This window comes from Primulina huaijiensis, chromosome 14, assembly GCF_012295235.1.
Source record: "Primulina huaijiensis isolate GDHJ02 chromosome 14, ASM1229523v2, whole genome shotgun sequence".
Taxonomy (NCBI): domain Eukaryota; kingdom Viridiplantae; phylum Streptophyta; class Magnoliopsida; order Lamiales; family Gesneriaceae; genus Primulina; species Primulina huaijiensis.
Genome location: NC_133319.1, coordinates 4,625,241 through 4,646,145, shown reverse-complemented (window position 1 = coordinate 4,646,145; position 20,905 = coordinate 4,625,241). Strand labels below are relative to the sequence as shown.

At 33.6% G+C, this 20,905-nt stretch overlaps 4 protein-coding genes across 4 annotated transcripts; 3 read left to right on the top strand and 1 right to left on the bottom strand.

Moving 5' to 3' along the window:
* Window positions 1-4,549: 4,549 nt before the first annotated feature.
* On the top strand, window positions 4,550-7,840 carry LOC140957527 (vacuolar protein sorting-associated protein 24 homolog 1-like). The gene is made up of 6 exons (XM_073414836.1): window positions 4,550-4,868; window positions 4,965-5,041; window positions 5,360-5,462; window positions 6,454-6,575; window positions 7,064-7,252; window positions 7,472-7,840. The coding sequence occupies exons 1-6, from the start codon at window positions 4,757-4,759 to the stop codon at window positions 7,535-7,537; spliced, it is 669 nt and encodes a 222-aa protein (XP_073270937.1). The 5' UTR covers window positions 4,550-4,756; the 3' UTR covers window positions 7,538-7,840.
* Window positions 7,841-10,080: 2,240 nt separating this feature from the next.
* On the top strand, window positions 10,081-13,394 carry LOC140957526 (uncharacterized). The gene is made up of 9 exons (XM_073414835.1): window positions 10,081-10,331; window positions 10,684-10,750; window positions 11,260-11,325; window positions 11,563-11,656; window positions 11,742-11,858; window positions 12,173-12,273; window positions 12,460-12,534; window positions 12,612-12,704; window positions 12,968-13,394. Exons 1-9 carry the CDS (start codon window positions 10,318-10,320, stop codon window positions 13,157-13,159), a joined length of 819 nt encoding a protein of 272 aa, XP_073270936.1. The 5' UTR covers window positions 10,081-10,317; the 3' UTR covers window positions 13,160-13,394.
* LOC140957524 (alpha-L-fucosidase 1) lies at window positions 13,383-15,515 on the bottom strand. Its single transcript, XM_073414833.1, has 3 exons — window positions 14,714-15,515; window positions 14,302-14,541; window positions 13,383-14,221 (listed from the first exon to the last, which is right to left on the bottom strand). The coding sequence occupies exons 1-3, from the start codon at window positions 15,316-15,318 to the stop codon at window positions 13,495-13,497; spliced, it is 1,572 nt and encodes a 523-aa protein (XP_073270934.1). The 5' UTR covers window positions 15,319-15,515; the 3' UTR covers window positions 13,383-13,494.
* Window positions 15,516-18,739: 3,224 nt separating this feature from the next.
* LOC140957787 (myb-related protein 308-like) lies at window positions 18,740-20,533 on the top strand. The gene is made up of 3 exons (XM_073415180.1): window positions 18,740-19,015; window positions 19,146-19,275; window positions 19,514-20,533. Exons 1-3 carry the CDS (start codon window positions 18,880-18,882, stop codon window positions 20,181-20,183), a joined length of 936 nt encoding a protein of 311 aa, XP_073271281.1. The 5' UTR covers window positions 18,740-18,879; the 3' UTR covers window positions 20,184-20,533.
* Window positions 20,534-20,905: the final 372 nt, after the last annotated feature.

Below are 20,905 nucleotides of genomic sequence, written 5' to 3'. Positions count from 1 at the left end.
ATATATAGGTAAGGAGATTGTGTCATGGAATTGTATTGCGTGGTACTATTGTAAATGGTATAAATAACAAGACTGTGAGGACCAACACCAATACTGATAAAGGAACTACTTCGTACGTAAATAACTATTATTTCCCTTAAATTATAAAATATTTAGAATTGCATGTTGGTCCAAACTAGAAATTTAATCTAAAAGTTTGGTGCTTGATGTCGCATATATTTTATAAAGTACTATAAATTAAATTCGAATATATATATATATTTCCTTTATCCTAATTTGTCTCATTTTGCAGTACCGAAATATGTTTATTTTTCTATATTTTGGAGTACAAATAAATATATATACAAAAACCCTATATATATATATATATGTATGTACTATTCTATTCGCAAACTTTAAATAAGTTACAAAAACTTTCAATGCAAAGTCATAAATGTAGAATGAAAAGTCATTATCTTTTCATTACATAAATTCATCACATGCTTAGCCTGAATATATAGTTTCATTTCACGGATCATATATATTATATATAATCACATCCAATGTATCCGTCTAGTTATAAAATATATACACGTTACGTTAATCATAAAATGAACACATAGTATGCTAATATTTTTATATCCGGAACCAGAAGAGAACAAATTTAATAAAATCTTTAAATTAAACATAATTTCACATGATGCCCCATTTTAATTTTTTTTAAACTTTGGAAACTCGCAGCCACAACTTTTTGTATGCTTAGGTAAACCCAAAAAGTCAACGCATTAGCACTGGAGTTTGACATGATGCCGGAATATTGCTCGACCTGAGAATAGCATTATTCACTCTTCTAACTTGGTATTATATGATTTGGTGATTGGTTTTTAGGGAATTAAATAAAATAATATTCGTGCACTATAATAATATTATAGTGGAGTGTTACACAAAAAATGGTTCTATTTAATACGCCGACATTAATTTAAGAGAAGAGGTGTGCACAAATAATTCAATAAAAAAGGTGAAGGGCCATGCATCATCTCACGATCGTCTCGATTCTAGTTCGACAAATTAAAATTACATTATTACCATCAATTATTAAAAAAATAGTTGCTCAAAATTTTATTTTGAAAGGGTGAAGGATGATCATCGAACGATAACTCGTAAAGAGAAGGACAATACCATCCCGGTCCACATAACAATCAAAATGTGGTGATCGGACTATATATCATTTGCTTTTAAAAAAATAAAGTTATCTTTATCACTAGTGATTGTGTTTTGCCATGAAACGAAAAGATTTCAATCATATGATTAGTATACCAATCAAAATCACACTTTTCACTCTGTAATATTGCAACTTTACACAATTATTGAATAATTATGTTGTTGGGAATAATAATTATCTTTTTATATATAAAGGTTAAAACGTATTATTTGGACTGATGTTCAGTTTAAAAATGTATATTTTGATTATTACTACAAGCTATAATGTTTTAATTGTACAATATATATAATTTTTCCCCATAAATCATTTTAATAATTTTAATTAAGAAAAATTACTTTTTAAAATTTATGCAGGAAGGAAAAAAGGTTCCTACGGACAGAGCCGTATCTGTGTTGAATGAGGCCTGAAACGAAAAATGAAAAATGGTCCCTCTTGTTCCAGTAATAAATATAAAATTCAATTTTCAAATAACAAATATAATAATAAAAATATCAAAATCAATATATTACATCAATAACAACTCAATAAATATTTAAAATAACTACATAAATATTACTCGTCCACTTTTTAGAGACGAAAATATTTATCAAATTTGTGTAATCCAATTGTAAGATCATTTCTTTCTCAATCGACAACATAGTTAGCCTATTTAGTCTATCTTGCGACATTGTTCATCGAAGATAATTATCGTAGAAATTACACTTTTAGTCTCTATAATTGTAGAAACTACAAAAGTCGCGCATAAAATTTATATAAAACTCATAATTCAATTATAACTCATTTAAAAATTTAAACCATACGATCTGTGCTTAGTTATATATTGAATTAACATGATCTCTGAGCACATTATAGTGCCTATATCACAAGTAAATTTCATTTTCAGTAAGGATATTTTAATAGAATAATCTACAAATATAAATATAAATGTGTGAAATTGAAATAAAACATAATTAATGAAGAAAATTACTTACCTTCAGACTTAAAAGAAATAGGGGACCGTAAACTTTATTTATATATATAAATTTGGGCCCTTTATTAGGCCGGGTCCTGAGACAACCGCTTTGTTGGCCTCATAAAAGGTACGACTGTGCCTACGAGTACCAGTTGATTATGAAATTTTATATTCAAAGTGTTCGTGTGCTTGGTAGATATCGAATCAATTATTCTGATAGTGACGATTCCAGTTATTGTTTACTGATTGGATATATCTGCATATCAATATCAGAAAGATCGAATCATCTCACTCTTTGATGATTTATATATATTTAAAAAAAAAAAAAAACTATATCCACACAATAAGATTTTTGTTAGTTCCTGGAACAAAAATTAATCATATAAACAGGTTTATTCAGTAAGATAATTAATTAAGAATTTTAATTATATATTCGTCGAGTATATGATCCAGTTACTTCCCAAATAAATATTTATGTAGTTTTGTGGAATTCCATTTCTACAATTAATTTTTTTTTATCATATTTCAAATCTTAGAAATTTTTTTATGTTGGTTATATTTGTAGTTAAATTATTGGTTTTCAAATAATTGAAGTACAACCCCCGCGGTGGCGGATTGGATCTGGACACTGAGGTGAAAATCTAGGGAGAACTTTGTGTATATATCAAGATCGATCATTTTTATTGTTAAATTCTCATGTCGACTACATTAAGTTTTTGGAAGTTACATATATAGACTTGACAATCATTTCTCTTTGATCTAGCTTTTTGAGTTGAGTTATATTTGAATATGACTGCATGGTATCACGAGAGGTTTCGAACATGACCCAAATCCATTGTTATGTATTGGACGTCCACCAATGCATGACCGGAGAATTATGTGGTTCGGCGATGAATTGCCTACATCATCCACAGGTGAACAGCCACTTTATTGATCACTTCTCAAGTTTTGAATTACAACGCATTTATCAAGAATTGAAGAATATACAATGAGCTTTTTGATCCCTCAATCTCCTTGTGCTTTCTCTTCTCCGAATACTTGTACGCTCCTTGATTTTTCTGTCAATCATTCAACCTGTGTTAACAGTATGTGGCTCAGCCTTTTGTAGCAGTTCACAATCCCAACGGCCACTTGACAGTTGGTCTTCTTGTGAGTTATTTCTAGTTTTGGCCATAACTTGAAATAACTCCCCCTGCTTGAAGTCTTGTGTGCAATCCATTTATTGTAAGAGATTGCCCCCAGAATTGGCCCAAGTGAAAGTGAATGCATTAAGAAATTCAAATGATGGCATGCATGAGTGCGAAGGATAGATGGATGTGGGTGGATGAGAAGAAGGGATCTTACACGGTAAAAAGTGGATATGAAGTTTTATTGAAACAAGGTAGTTGGTTCCAAATCTGGGCAATATCAACTGGAAACTTTTCTGGAAGTTTCATTTACCTGCCAAAGTTCGAATCGAGGACTCTTTCAACCTGTCTTTCTACTATGAAGGCACTGCAGGCTAGGACAGTCCATGTGTCAGAGATTTGTCCCCTTTTGCCACAATGAGCCAGAAGATGATTCTCATGCACTAGCGTCTTGCCCCTTTTGTAAGAGCTTTCTGGAGTCTTACATCTGTAGGGAGTTTTATCGCAGCAACGAGATCGACAGTAGAGTGGTGGAATACTGTTGTTGCTAATAGAGAGCAAAAGAAATTGATGCTGTAGCAATGGTTATGTGGAATATTTGGCAAAATAGAAATGATGTGGTCTGGAATGACAAATGTACTCCTGCAACAAAGATATATCAATTAGTTTTGGATCTCCATTTCCAATGGCAAGCAGCACACCACCATCATTTTCCCAACCATCACTCAATTCAACAGAATGGTGAGGGAAGTTAGCAAAGGCCTCCAAAAAATTTCTTGAAGTGCAATGCCCTCCACATATAGGATATGACTGCATAATTTAAGATTTTCAAGGCATAGTGACTGCATCAATCCATGGAAAAATGAATGAAAGTCAGAATCCGGCGACAGCAGAGGCTATGAGAATAAGAGATGCACTTGGATAAAAAGTCTATATTTATCCAAGATCGTTATTGAATTTGATGCCTTAATGGCACTTAACCAAATTGATCATGATCATTCATCTTTGAGTCTTATTATTGAAGATTGTAACCTTGTGAAGGACTGCGAATCAGGTTGTGCACACTTTAGCTAAGAGTAGGATGAATTATTCCTTCACCTACTCTTATTTTAAATGTAATTATTCCCTGGTTTAATAATAATACCTTATTTTTATTTTTATTTTTATTTTTTAAAAAAGTTACCTTTTGGGCCTTAAGAATGGTTAATCTTTAAGTGGCCAGCCCAATTACAGATTCGTAGTGTATTCGCAGAACTTTTCTCACCCCGGCTAGGCGCTAGTCCTTGGCGAGTCAATACTTTTCCAATATGTATCCTAAATTTCTATCCCTCTTTCTGGATTTGGTCCCTATTGGACATTTGATTTGCCGATAATTACGAGCATCAGTTGAGAATCTAATACGTAGCAGAGATCGACCGCGAAAGCGAGAGAGGAACACTTTATTTTACCGGAAATCGATTTGATAGAACAGAAATAATGGAAAAAATGATGAAGATATTGAAGCCGAAGCCGAATCCGCAGGAATTGCTCAGAGATTGGCAGCGTCGCCTACGGCAAGAGTGCCGCAACATCGAACGCCAAATTCGAGGTGTTGCGTTGTTTTTAATTTTGTTTAGGTATTTTGTTCCTTTATTTTTGGGGTTGACGAGTTATTTTTGTTGCTTTTATTAATGGGTTTGTTTAGACATACAGAGAGAAGAGAAGAATGTGCAGAAAGCCATCAAGGATGCTGCTAAAAGAAACGACATGGGTTCAGCTAAGGTATTTTAGTTTTAATTTTTTTATGATTAAGGTATTTTTTTACGTCTGATTTAATTTTTTCTTTGTGATTAAAGTGATTATTGATGGTCACTTGGTGTTGGGGAAATTGATTGACGTCTGCAGTAGAGAGATGATGGCATGGAGTTTGTGTTTGGTTCACCCTCCTGGGATATATTTTTATTTGTATGCCAAAGTATGATCTTGAGAACTACATAAAATTTTAGAGAAGCTAACTCTTAGAGTCGGGCTACATAAATGTAGACTGAATGTCGGAATATTTTTTTCCTGACGTGCTGCATTAATAATTTATTATATCAGGCCCTTGCAAAAGAACTTGTGAGATCTAGGAAAACTGTGAATCGCCTCTATGAAAACAAGGCCCAGTTGAATTCAATATCAATGCATCTTGGAGAAAGTGTTGGTATGATCGTCCTTTTATTTTTCACTTGTATATTGTTTTGAATAAGTGATGACTGGTTAGGCTTGTAACCTTGTGACCATCTTTCAAGAAGAGCTCGATGATATTGGCCCATTATATGTGCTATATGAACTATTGTGAGATCTAGTGATCAAGGCAAGAAAATTTCTAGTTATATTCAGCTACGGCTAAGGATGAGAAAGTATTTCCTGGAGGAACATGTTTTGTACTTTTAATTCTAGATATCGTCATGTGTTTTTTAATGACATTATACGTGTTATGCTATATGTGGAGGGGATCAAATATGCATATAGGAGTTGGATTGTGTTCCAACGTATAGGGGCATCTTTTGTTAGCATACCCTTGATCTGCCTTGTGAAAATGTAGGATGATGGTGTTAACTTTTGGCTAGATATATGATCAGGGCCGTCATGGAGATTGTTGTGTTAATGCATTGCCATCTTCTTACCTTAATGAACAAGCTGGCTTATATTTTTGCTGTTGAGATTTGTTTTCCTATCATCACTTCAAGGTCTTGATCTATCATACCTTCTATTTGCAACGTACATAGTCTGCCAGATGAGAACCCGATGTTTCTTTGTTGGCTCTTGTTATCTGAGAATTATGAACATTGTCACAAATTATATATTTGTGTTCGAGTCAAAACTAAGAGTTCAGTTTTAATATTCAAGTTTTCAGCTTGGGCATTATATAATTTTACATAAATTCAAAGGATTGAATAAGATAAACATAGAAATTCCTTTCTAGTGGGTTGATTATTGTTATATGTGGATGTTATAAGTTGTGACAAGCTGAGAATAAACACACCTACATTATTCTATTAGACATTTAATGTAGTGTTTCTAGGAGTTGGAGTCTTGGAGAGATGCATCTTTTATGTCTTCTTGGATCTTTTCATTTTGTTTTTTAACTTTTGGAAACCGAGTTCTTGTTAGTTGCCACTGTATCATGATCTTCTTTAATAATTTTTCAGCTATTGCCCGAACTGTTGGGCATTTATCCAAAAGTGCTGAAGTCATGAAGCTTGTCAATAATCTTATGAAGGCTCCAGAGGTAGCTGTCACTATGCAAGAATTCAGCAAAGAAATGACAAAGGTAATTTCAGCTTTGTGGCAAGTGGAAGTGAGAAATATTCTTCTTTGTTCTTTTTTCTGAAAGAGACGGATCTTATATGCTTGGTTGAGCAGGTATTTAATATATACCTTATCTGGGTAAATTTGGTGGATTGCCAAAAAGACACTAAGGGAAAAGAGGAACAGCTGAAAGTTTGTCTATAATGTTGAAAATAATGGTCTTTGCGTATGCGTTAGTATTTTGTCAAAGTTTGAGTCATAATTGAGGTGCTGTGGCCTGTAGACAAGTTCTGGGAGCGTGTTACTTATTATGGTAGCTTATTCATTTAAGGATGATATTTCCAGTTTTCTTATCCTAAAGATTCTAGATTCTACACTTTCTTTCGACAATGATGGCAGAAAAGATGGGATAATGGTGTAACACCATCAGATTCAAAAATAGGGTCCCAACCCCTAATGGAAAAAATCTCTTTCATCTCTGAAGAACTAAGGTTCTATCATGTTCTGCAGGCTGGAGTTATAGAAGAGATGATGAATGACGCAGTGGATAATGCACTGGATTCAGAAGACATAGAAGAGGAAACTGAAGAAGAAATTGACAAGGTGTTAACAGCAATTGCTGGTGAAACTGCTGCCCAACTTCCCGAAGCAGTCAGGAAGGAGAAGCTAAAGCAACCTGCAACAAGTGAAGATGCAGAGGTACGCTTCATTTGTTCCTATTATGGTACATCCTCCGTGGGTGGATTTGGACATTTGTAAGTTTTGAGGGCCACATAAATTTTGGAGGGATGAAACTTGCTGTTTCAGAAAATGTTTGCTGAAATTTTAATTTTTCTGTTTTGTTTGAAGAACTACCTCCCCCTTCTTGTGTTCTTCCTTTTTCCTAGTCTCACGTCCTGTACTGCTCTTAAACAATAGGAAAATGTTGATGACGAGGAAGAGCTTGAAGAAATAAGGGCACGTCTAGCTAGGGTTCGATCATAACTTAATCTCTTAATCATTGGCCAAGCTTATTAAATATGAGGTTTGTGATTAATCAGGAGATACTGATTTTCGACTCCGATCCTCCTCTTTCACAAAGCGGTATTTATGTATAATAAAACTGATAGCTGCATTGTACGTATTGTAAAACATTCTTGGTTTTGCCCGTGTAATCATGCTTTCTACGCTAACGTCTGTGTTCTTGTTCGAGGCAGCGGGTTGATAATTCTGTAGCATAGCAGATTTAGTTGGTGTTTTTTATTACTCCGCGTGAATGATCTTAATCATAAACTCTAGTTTCTATCATGTACTTCTTTGGACACAAGTGGTGATCCAAAATTGCAAACAAGATTTCTTCAAAAATAAAAAATGCAGAAACGGCCCTCTCTTTTTTCCACCATTATATGTAAATAAGTTACAAGATTGATTAGGAACCACAATGGATTTTTATTGTTGCTCCGAACATTTTTAAACATTATATACTGAATCATTGGTGCAAAATGCTAAATTCGGTTTGATAAATTTTACCATCGGTTGGTTTTCAACATTATATACTGAATCATTGGTGCAAAAATTTTCGTTTGCAAGATGAGATAGTGCTCTTTGTATCACTTACTACATCGCATTTCTTATAAGATGCTCCTATTCTGATGATTATTGGTTTCGCCCACAAATTACTCTAATTTTAATGAGAAAATGAAATATAACAAAACAAAAGTTCGAATATAAATTTTAATATAAATAAACAATCAAGTAATGTATTAATAATCGATAATCTATCTAAAATTATATTTTTTCTCTGTCCAAACTTGGACCAATATGGTAAATTAATAATTTCGATAAATTAATAAGATAATAATTTTTTGGAAAATCTTTTTATAAAATCATGGTCCCGTCAATATCATATATTGATAATTATCTAAAATTACAAACATAACTAGGACAATTGACAAAAATATGATTCTATTGTTTGTGGTTTTCATGAACCGTGTAGCGAAAAAGATTGCAAAATAAAGAAAATATAATTTTATTGTTGTTTATAAAAAAAAATGAATATCACTCACTCGATTTTATAAATATATATGTACAATAATTTGTTTTATATATATTAATTCAAAGAGTATGATATAGAATTGTTGAAATACGATGATTTTTTTATGTAATTAATTTTATGTTCGTTGATTAAAAAAATACTATTTGAAAAATAAATTATTTATTTATCGATTATTTTATACAGATTTTACAGTAATTAATGTCTACACAAACATTTTTTAAAATAAAAATTATATTAGATAATTTATTTTATAGAAATTTATATTTTATGTTAAAAGTATATGAGCATTTTGTGGATCATTAAAATATATATATGATTCCTCACCAATTTATTTCAATTAAAGAAAATCTCCTTTTTTTTATTTGGTTAAAGGGGTACTTATTTATTTCAATTCATATTTGAACCAAGGTGTTTTTACAACACAACATCTTACCACTACACTGTGTCATGTTTGATCAAATATTTGTGTAAATAATTATATAAATATTATATATGGATTAAAAAAATCCATATTTGGGTCATGTTTGAATCGAGTTTTTCATATTTGGATCGAAGTTTTCACATATGGGTTGAGTTTTTCATATTCGGGTCGAGTTTTTCATATTCGGATCAAATTGTTCATATTTAAGTCAAGTTTTTCACATTTGAGTTGAGTTTTCACATTTGAGCCGATGATTTCATATTTTAGTCGAGTTTACACATTTTGGATAAAGCTTGTGTGTAATTTTATGTCTGATTTGAGTTTGGAGTAAAGTTTTTATTTTGATTAATTTAGGTTTTTATTTTGTGGAAAAAATCATAATAAAATAACTCCTTTTTTCGATTTAGAGAGCAATTGACTTTCTTTTCATGTCGTTAAAACATATATGACTCTCCACCAATTTATTTTAATCGGACATAGTCTGACTTTTTAAATTTGGTCAAAAAGAGTGATTTAAAAAGCAAGATGATCTATACACATGTCTGTTAAAATAAAATAAAAAATAATATCATATTTTGACCCAAATCCAGATTCAAATCATTTGTTTGTGAACACAACTCAATACTTTACCACTACATTATGTCATGTTTGATTGAATATTAATGTAAACAATTATACACATTATATTTTACTCGAGTTTTTTCACATTTGGGTCAAAATTTCTTATTTAGGTCGATTTTTTCATATTTGGTTCGAGCATGGGTCGAGTTGTTCAAATTTGGGTCAAGTTGTTTACATTTCGGTCGAGTTTTCACATTTATTTCAATATTTTCATATTTGACCCGCCCCACCAATCGCGGATAATTATTCATTATAATATACAATTATATGGTATAATTATATTATTTAAATCATTGTCTATTATAAGGTAAAATATAATTTTATTATACCATATAATTGTATATTATAATCAATAATTATCCGTGGTTGATGGGACGGTTATGGGGTCGAGGTGTCAAAAGTGTATGAATTTATATTTTTGTGTTAAAAGAGTGTATAGGTGTTTCCTTATTCCCCTTCTTATTTTGGGCATTTCATCAGAACCCACGCGGAATTTTGTCATTTCGTGTGTGGGTCTTGTTTTTTGTCTCTGTTTTTGGGGGAAGAAATGTGTTCTGTTTGAGTTTGCTTTTGCTATTGAGTGGAAGAGATTGATACTAAAGGTTCCACCTTTTTCCTTTTTAGTTTAGAATTTTCAGTGTTGTGACGAGATTGTGAGGCCGCAAGAGATTGAGTCGAAGCTTTCATATGGAGGCGGACAGGTAATTTGCTTTGAACACTTTATTGATCCAGATAAAGTTTATTCTTAAAAAAAAACTTATCTTGATCGTGTTTGAAGACTTTCTCAGATTCGTACTTACAGTTTGATTCTATGCTATATATATTTTTTCACTATGCTTTCCTATTACTGATTCGTATTCTTATCTTTAAATTGCTGGGTTCGAACTCTACGTTGTCGTTAATAGTTCTGAAACAAAAAACAACATATTTTGGTCAGCTGTGCATTTCCATATGGCCATCCCTTGATAATGAATCTGAAACTCCAAGCGTTCCACCGCATGATAGTATATTTCCCTATTGGATCTGCTAAACTTTTCCCCTTTTTATTCTCAGATTAAATTCTCCTCACACATCAGCTGTTGTATTTGAAGCCCTCGGCCATCAGCTTCAATTCTCACAGGTAGTGCGATTGTTCATGATTTTGTTTCCTTCTCGTCCTATAATCTAATTTAGATTAACTAATATAAACCGTCAATAGTTGCTGTTCACGCCATTTGGCGTCAAATAATTCTGAGACTAGATTGCATTCAGATCGATTGTCATATTTGACATGCTGTTGTATCCGTTGTTTCTTCACAGGGAAAAATATTATTGCATGCACTTAGAATATGGAAATTTGTGGTTCTTGTAATCTTTTGAGAATCTCTGGTTTATCTTCCTTTTGAAACTTAATAAATGCCTTGGTTTTTATTTTTGTTCTTTATAATAAGTATTATTACGCTATATATACTGTACGACAGAAATCATCCTTTGCTCCAAAACCAATAGAATGTTAGATTGGTAATGATGAGCATATATCCTTGATCTTTTGTTTGCTGAGTTTTTTTACTAACTTTTCCGGGAAAATAATGGTTTCTTCTGCTTCATGATTGCCTCATTCACAATGACGATTATGCTGCAATTTGACAGGATCCCAACTCCAAGCATTTAGGGACTACTGTGTGGGACGCATCAATGGTCTTGGTCAAATTTCTGGTAATTTTTTCGGGTGGTGTTCGCTTCCCTATTACTGTTTTTTTTTTAAAAATTCCACGGTTCTGACCAGAGGGACTAAGATGATAATAAAAGGTAGAATTTTAATTATTACTTTTTTTTCTCTCTCTTATGTTGCATTACATAAATGCTGACGATTAATTTAGTTGTTAAACGATAGTTAAATTGTCGGTCTTTGTTTAATCAAACTAATAAAACCTGTTTGTGTTCATTATGAAGGAAAAAAATTGTAGAAAGGGAAGGTTTTCTCCATCTAAACTAAAAGGAAAACGTGTAATCGAACTTGGAGCAGGCTGTGGAGTAGCTGGATTTGGTGAGCTTCTTGCATTGCCAAACTTGATCTGAGTAAAGTTTTTGGAACATTCAAGATTAGAGACTAATATGACGAGGTTCTTCAGGTATGGCATTGCTTGGATGTGATTTGATTACAACTGACCAAACTGAAGTTTTGCCTTTGCTTATGAGAAATGTGGAGCGAAATACCTCAAGAATCCTACAAATGAATTCTGATTCAGGTGTCCTTTCTCTTTGTATATCTCTTTGAGTGTGCACGTGTTTTGCATAGATTTTAGTTCTGTTCTTCACCACTTCCGCATGGTTGAAGGAGGGGACAAGTATTAGAATTCGATAGAGGCGACGAGAGAAGATGAGGGGGGTGATTTGAGGTACCTCAATGAATTTTGGGAGGTCCAAACGTGCAATTTTCAAAATATTACACGAAGTTTTGAAGAAAAAAGGAAAAACCTAGTTGGAAGTAGAGGCATACACCTTTGGACACTTTTGGCTCCCCTTTCCTTTTTCTTTACATGACAGTTTTTATTTCTTGTAGATTCATTTGGATCCATTGAGGTCGCCGAGCTTAACTGGGGTGATGCTGACCATATAAGGGCCGTCGATCCCCCATTTGACTACATAATTGGCACTGATGTTGTGAGTTAGTACAATTCTAAACATTTTATCCTGTTAAAACTATCCTCTTCTTAAGTGTCTCGGTGGTGAGTAGGGAGGGATTGTACAAAAATATTATTGAATGTTATACCTTTAACCGACATTGGTAATATCAAGTGCTAGTATTACTCATCCAAACATGACAATTCTTTGAATTTGTTTACGTAGGTATATGCAGAGCACCTTTTGGAACCACTTTTGCAGACTCTACTTTTATTATCCGGACCCAGAACCACAATTTTGGTATTGCTTTTAAAAGTATTTTTGAAGTTTGAACTGAAAGTGATGACGTTCTAATTTGTCAGAACCTTGGTCTGTAGTTGGGTTATGAACTGCGTTCCACTAATGTCCATGATCGTATGCTTGACTTATGGAAGACAAATTTTGAAGTTAAACCTGTTCCTAAAGCAAAGGTAACTATCTTCTGGATATACAAATGTCAAATAAGCAGTAGTTATGAGAAAATGTTTGGAACTTGTGAAAGAGTGACATATATATTATATCCGATGGGGTCATGTGAATGTTAAACATCATGGCCGTAGCTCAGTTTTAAAATTTTCAATTTTGAGAGGGTCAGAGACATTGAAGCCCAAATGAACATATTATAGGTTAAGATTTTGTGTGGTGGGAGTTGAACTTTATCTCCTCAATCATCGTCTTTTTGTAATCCATGTAGATGCACGGTGAGTACCAGCATCCGAGTATACAGCTGTTTATAATGAACCTTAAGGCATCAAACTGGGTGAGCAGAGGAATTGATAATCATGTTGAAGAGGGAAAATGTGGAGAAATTGCTCTAGGGCCAGAGGAAGATGATGACTGTAGTGCTGTTGTCAACAAGGTTGATGACTCAAGTGACCGAATCTAGGAAGGTGATATCCTTGAAAATATCCAAAATAAGAAGTTTAGCGACTGGGAAGCTAGAAGATATGGGGCTATGGCTGCTCGCCTTCTTAGATATGTAAAGACTTCGTAAATTACGCACAAGGCAGTTTCATGTGATGTTTATGCCTTGAGGCGAAACCCACTCCATGAAAATTGCTTTGATGTATTGAAAATTTACTCCAATGTCTGCATATGTGAGAAAAGCATATTTCAAATTATATTCAATACCAAATGGTTTAAAACTCGTACACGTTGCTCCAAAATACATCAAGAAAAAGAAAACAAGAGATCATTGGAATTTTCATGTGCATTGTTTCCCTAAAGACTTGCACTACCGTTGAACCGTGATCTAGAGCTAAGCAAGGACGAATACCCAAGAACTGAAAACGGATCGACATATAAACCTACATAAGATATCAATGGATCTCCCCGAGATCTAATAATTTCAAGCTTCAAGTGACTGCATGTGACACTTGGGAACAATAACAATCTTTTGTATCCCACAGTCGTGCCCCTTGTGACCTCCTCCCATTCTCCTTCTTCGTTCATGAAATTAAAATGAAATTCCATCACTCTTTGGCCCATATGTATTGGTTCTTGGATTAGCAAGACATTAAAAGTCACATCTTCTTCAAAATCAAAGAACAACGCCCAGTCTGATTGTGCTTTATCTGGAGCCCAGTATGAAAAAATTCCATCTTCAAGAACACGCTGAGCACCATATGTAGAACATTTCACACCACCTCTTGTGTTGCTAGCCCGAACCAGAGAACTTTTTGCAAGATTATGTGAGAATATGGAGTTCCGAATCTCTGTAAAGTCTTGGAGGACTTGAATGTCTTCTGGGGATATAAGGCCTGAAGAATTTGGGGGTACATTCAGTAAGAAGAGACAGTTTCTGCCCACTGATGTATAATAGATATCTAGAAGAGTGAGTGCCGATTTTGGAGCTTGTGATGCATGCCAAAACCATCCAGCTCGTATCGAGACATCACACTCTGCAGGTACCCAGTCAGGGCCTTGTGGATCTCCCTCTCCCAAATAACTGAGAGTCGAAAAATAACTGATACTGAGGAACAAAGTTTTCCAAACAAGGAAAGCAATATTGACTTGAAGCATACTCACTCCTCGATACCAGCTTGGCCGATCTTTATGGCACTGCGATTAAAAAGAGACCAGCAAGTAGTCCTCGCAGCACCAGCCTCATCCCCGATCCACCTCGAATCCGGGCCATCGTCAGAGAATATGATTGCCTCAGGCTGAAGCTGATGAATAAGACTAAACCAGTTATCGAAAAAGTACTCCATGTCCTTCTCTCCCTCACCCTTTGCGCCATCCAACCAAATTTCTTTTACGTCACCATACCTGCTCCATTTTAAGTGAATACATTAAACCATTCGATGATTTATTCATAGAACACAATGCATAACCTTGGTTCAGCATTATAAACAACAAGATTCAAACATACTCCAAAACCAAACAAAACCCATTAAAAATGAAATAGAGAGAACAACAAAGCGATTCTACTTTGGAATACCAAGTGAGCAGCTCAGTCATCTGCCCCATGTAATACTCATTGTACTCGAGAGTCTTTCCATAACAAGGTTCATGTCTATCCCAAGGAGAAAGATAAAGCCCCAATTCTAAACCAGCGACTGTTGCAGCGTCAGCAAGCTCTTTCACCACATCCCCTGTCCCATTCTTCCAAGAACTAGACTTCAGAGAATAATCCGTATATTCAGAGGGCCAAAGGCAGAACCCATCATGGTGCTTTACAGTGAGGATAACCCTCGAAAAGCCAGAGTCTTTGGCTACAGCAACCCACTGAGTAGCATTGAAGGCAGTAGGGTTGAAAACTGAAGGGTCAGCGTGACCCGTTCCCCACTCCGAATCTGTGAAAGTGTTGGGTCCAAAGTGGAAGAACATCGCCATTTCTGAGAGCTGCCATGAGATCTGGCGTGAGGTTGGGATAGGAAGAACTGGAATCGGTGGGAGTGTCGGGTGGGAGGACACAAATTTTGAAACTGAAGATTTTGATTCTTGAAAACAGATTGTGATGCTGAGGATGATCAAAACATGTTTTGATAAAACAGATTGTCCTGCGAATGTTCTTTGATTTTCAAAATCACCAGCTGGTTTCATGATCACGAGTAGTTTCTGAAGGGCTCTTGTTTTTCTTGAACTATAATTCCACAAGAAAAAATAACACTCCCGGTATCACTCGTCGACCCAAGCAGACGACAGTCGACTGTCCACCAAAAAAAGTTCTTCAAATCAAGAAATCATGTCTGTTTCTGGATTTTGATGTTATGTGATTGCATTTGAATAAAATTTCGTGAAAAAACTTCAACTGTAATTTTTCTTAAATTTGGACGAAATTTGTTAATATTGGTTTCGAAGTCCCAAATCTAAGTAAGCCCGTAACTTAAGTCCGCTTCAACTTTCAAAGTTTTATTCGAACAACAAAGAATCTGGGAGCCCATCAAATTCGAAACTTTTTTGATGGGCTTGGCCTCAATTCAATTGGACAAAACTGAATTTGGGCCAAGTCGACCCGTTGACCAAATTTAAGAGCATGAATTTCAAAAGCAAACCAGTAACCCACCAACCAGATCTGACTAACCCATCTTTTGAAATGGATTGATGTTGATGTGATTCATTTAAATATTATTCGAATACCACAGATTTCCAATTTTAAATTAAAATCCCAATAAATAATCAATAGTACAGCCAAAAGCTGGAAATTTTTATTTATTTATTTTGTAATATATTGGATAAAAATTACGCATTGAATAACAATTTGACATTTTTTTAAAATAATAATAATAATAATAATAAGTAACGGTTCAAGGGGGGAAAAACTCGACAAACTTTTGCCTCAATTTTATTATTCCGTCTAATATTTTTTTATACATAAACATGTTATAAATTTTCTGAAAAACAAACATCTTAAATGTACATGTAATTAACTCGAATTTATGTACATATGTCCACATGATATTAGGAGTAGGTCTCTTATGAGACAGTCTCACGAATCTTTATCTGTGAGACAGGTCAACCTACCGATATTCACAATAAAAAGTAATAATTTTAGCATAAAAAGTAATATTTTATCATGAATGTCCCAAATAAGATATTCGACCAACAAAATTGATCCGCGAGATCGTTTCAGAAGAATTTTTGTATAATATTAGAACAAAACTCAAAAGTTCGAACCTTACAATTCAATTAATAAATAACGAACAAGGCAGTACAATCCAAATATCATGAATTATGAAGAAATTCGCCCATCTTATCCTAATATAAGTAATATTTGCTTCGTTACTTACGATGGTCCAATTATCATGAACATCTATATAAACATGGACTGATGTAATATCTTATACATTCAATAAATGAACGTCACATCGACCGGTGCTCATATAAGTACTAACCACCATATTAAAACTACACACACACACACATATATACACACACACATATATACACACACACACACACACACACACACACATATACATATAGACAAAAACTTGTGTGAGACGATCTCACGGGTCGTATTTTGTGATACGGATCTCTTATTTGGGTCATCCATGAAAAAATATTACTTTTTATGTTAAGAGTATTACTTTTTATTGTGAATATCGGTAGGGTTGACCCGTCTAACAGATAAAGATTCGTGAGACCGTCTCAGAAGAAACCTACTCATATATATATATATGTGTGTGTGTGTGGTGTGATAATGATACTTATTTGTTTACAAGTCTCAATAAATTTCTGATTGAATTATTAAATAATTAATTCAAATAATTTTAAAATGTGTGTGTCAACTGTCAACATTGTCATAATTTTTTATATCACATATTAAAATATTATGACAGTGCACAAGTGTTGCATACTTTAGCAGCAACTTTCGATTGTTTTGAAATAAAACATTATTTTCTACAAAAATTAATTAGTAAGCAATTATATAGTTACATATAATGTATGCATGAGGTGTAAAAAAAAAATTTTTGAACGGGTGTTGCAATAATTATGCTAGTTGATGATTGAAATTAATTATTACATGTAATATACATACATAATTTTCAAATTTTTTGTTTTTACAAATTTATCAACAATGCCGGCCGAATTTCTTAAATAAAATCGAGGAGGATGAAGTTAGGTGGATTGAGAAGAAAATAATATTAAATTTGAATAAAAGTATTTGAATAAATGGTTCTAAATACTCCATTTTCTTTTTATAAACATTGGTTCAAATAAACAAGTTAAAAATGAAAATATAGACTTTTCAAATTCATAACCCCTTTTCTATAATTATATCTCAAAAACAAAACAAAAAAATTGTTCAAAAATATAGTCTCTTATATTACATAATAAAATAAAATAGCGCATCTAGGGAAAAAAATTGTTCGTATGAAAAAAAGGGTCAAGAAAAAAAAAATCCCAAAAAAATATATTTCCAAATATGATAAATTTGACTTTGTGAAGTTGGTTAATGAACTCACCAATAAAATAATTAAACCATTTTGGTCTATAGAAATAAAATAATTTCAACCATAGTTTACCAACCAGTATTAATTGAGCAAAACAGAAGTCCTCGTCTTAGCCTTCCAAAGTAAATGGATAAAGACATTTGTCTCCTTTTCCTTAATATTAAATGCAATCATATGATATGATCCACAATAATAATTATTTTCAAAGATACCCTTTACGCCTTGGCTTTTATTTAAGCAAAGATTCGGTGTCACGCGATAAAAGACAGAAATATTAAGAATATATATCTATATATATTTGCGACCATTAATAAAATTAATTAGCTTAGCTTGGACATTGACACAAACAATAAGCTAAAACATTGTTAAATAAGAGTACTTCGAGTTTATGTGAATGAAGGAGACTTAAATAACAGTACTTCGGGTTTATGTGAATGAAGGGACTTAAATAAGAGTACTTCGGGGCGATGACATATTTTTCCTTAATTAATGAATTCATCTCGACGGTTCGACCGGACCGCACGGGCGGAGCTACATGCACCTACACCCGGGCTTTAGCGGCTCAATTTTTTTTAAAAAAAATTTATATGTAAATTTTGTATAATTTTGGAATAATATGATATTAGCCTGAGTAGATAAATTTAAAATATTAAAAGATTTTAAATTTTAAAATTCTAGACCGGACAGAGTCATATTTCTAGCTTCGCCACTAAACATAGACATGGTCGTCGGCATGCAAACGCATTTGGAAGAAATACAAAACAAGAAAATTAATGACATCTTTTGAAGTAAATTTGTTGGTGTCAGCCAATTTTTACAGCTTCAACTTTTGATGTTTTGGTTCTTTCATGTTAAAAGTTGCTCGTCTCAATTAATTATGGAACTCACAGCACAGTCAAGTGTTTTATATTTTTTTTTTATCAATACATGACCATGTCCACTATGCATATATATATATTAATATTAAAATTTAAATTTTGATGAAACTTGAAACCTATACGAATAAAAGATATATATATGTCTCATTGACTTGAACACGAAGTACATCCTCAAGAAATACACTAAATAGCTAGGTATTACATTTTAGTGTTTCTTGATCAACATAAATCTCGAAAGTCAATATAAAGAGAAGATACTGAAACACCATCACTGCAAATCTGCAATGCACATGAAACTACAGTAGTCAACAAATTTAGACAGAGAAATCATGGGAAGAGCTCCTTGCTGTGACAAAGCAAATGTGAAGAAGGGGCCATGGTCGCCTGAAGAAGATGCAAAACTCAAAGATTTCATTGAAAAATCTGGCACTGGTGGGAATTGGATTTCTCTTCCTCAAAAAGCTGGTAATATATTAGAAATTTAACTTCGATTATAAACCTGAATTAATCAACTATGTACGTCTTCGTGTGTGTGTGTGTGTGTGTGTGTGTCTTGTACTTGTGTTTATTAATTTTGATTTTGATGTTGAATCAGGTCTGAAGAGATGTGGGAAGAGCTGTAGATTGAGGTGGCTGAACTATTTGAGGCCTAATATCAAACATGGTGAATTTTCTGATGAGGAAGATAGAATAATCTGCACTCTTTATGCTTCCATTGGAAGCAGGTAAAGTTCAAACCAGCACATTAATATTAATTCTGTTAAGCTTTGAATAAAACGGCCGTGAATGAAATCCCAGAAACCGACATTATTCCATCTTGGATCATATATAATTAGAGCAAAATGGAAACTGGGAAAACTTGAAATTATAAATGTGATGTATTTGTACAACATTATGCATGCATGTCCAAGTTCAGATTTAAACAATACTGGTGCTTAAGGAACCATTTTTTATTGTAACAAGGTGGTCAGTCATAGCGGCGCAATTACCGGGGAGAACCGATAATGATATCAAGAATTACTGGAACACCAAGCTAAAGAAGAAACTGATGATGGGAATTGTTCCATCAAAATCGTCACCATTTTCAGGAACCCTTCAAGATTTGATTCCTCAGTCTCAATCTCTGCGTAATCTGTCTCATTTGTTAGATTACACCTCAGTTTACAGTACTCAGGTTTTTAAATCTCTCGGAAACACTGTACCCATCCCAGCCCCACAAAATAATTACAGCATTGATGTTCCCTTGCCTTGTACAAGCCAGTATTCCTTTAATACTAATCAACAAAGCCAAGGGGGTTTTGTTGATTTCCAGTGTTCTTCATCCGTGGGAAATTGCGTCAAGATCAGTAATGCTAAAGATCATTTCCAACAACAGATGGGTTGTCTTCAACATCCGGGATTCATCTCAAATGCTGGGTTGGGAGAAGGCCAAAACCCAAATTTCATGCTTGATCAGTATGATCAAGGTCAAATTATCAGTGCATTAATTAGTGATCTTGATCAAAAGGGAAGTGAGATTTTGGAGAACAGTGAAGTGTACAATGATCTTGAGGAAGTTAAGCCAGTACTGACCAGCATCAACTTTTTGTTGAATGATGAAATTCATGGAAGAGAGGGTATGTACCACTACTGATGAGACTGAATCAAGTACAATCAGAAAGATTTGAAGAGGGCATGGCGATGCAAGATTATTTTCAGTGTGTGGGGTTTCGAGTTGTGATGTAGAATTTACATTAAAAAAAACAACCCGTCTATAGATGACAGTACATAGTAAAAGCTAGCTTCTTCCTTTTGTTGCTTCTTCCTTTTGCTCATCTCTTTTAGGGAAGTTCATGGTTTTTTTAATATGTTTCTGTGCCATTTTCTGTGTCAAATCCAATTCACGAAGCCATGTGATTAAGATTTCAAGATCAAACATTGTCTCATGAATGTTAAAGAAATACATTCAAACAGTGGGGATTTTGCACTTGCCTCTTGTGGTTTGATCTCTCGTATTGCAGCGCAGATTCAACGATATTCATCTGTTCAAACATATGAGATTCATACTCGACCATAGTGCAGTAGATTGTAGGGTACAGACATAACTGAACTTCTCTTTATTTATTATGTCTTAGTTGCACAAACCCCTTTTCAATCACACATGCTCATTCTCTCTTCATTTGATGCTAGCAAAAGTACTTCTACGCAATATTTTTGTCATTGATAATTGATTTATTACTTAATGATCTTATCATGTAATATTTTATAAAATATAATATAACATCTTACAAATTATTTTTCTATACTCGAAGGCATGATACACAACTCGAGCCCAAAATCCATACTTAAAAAAAAAAAAAAAAAAAAAAAAAAAAA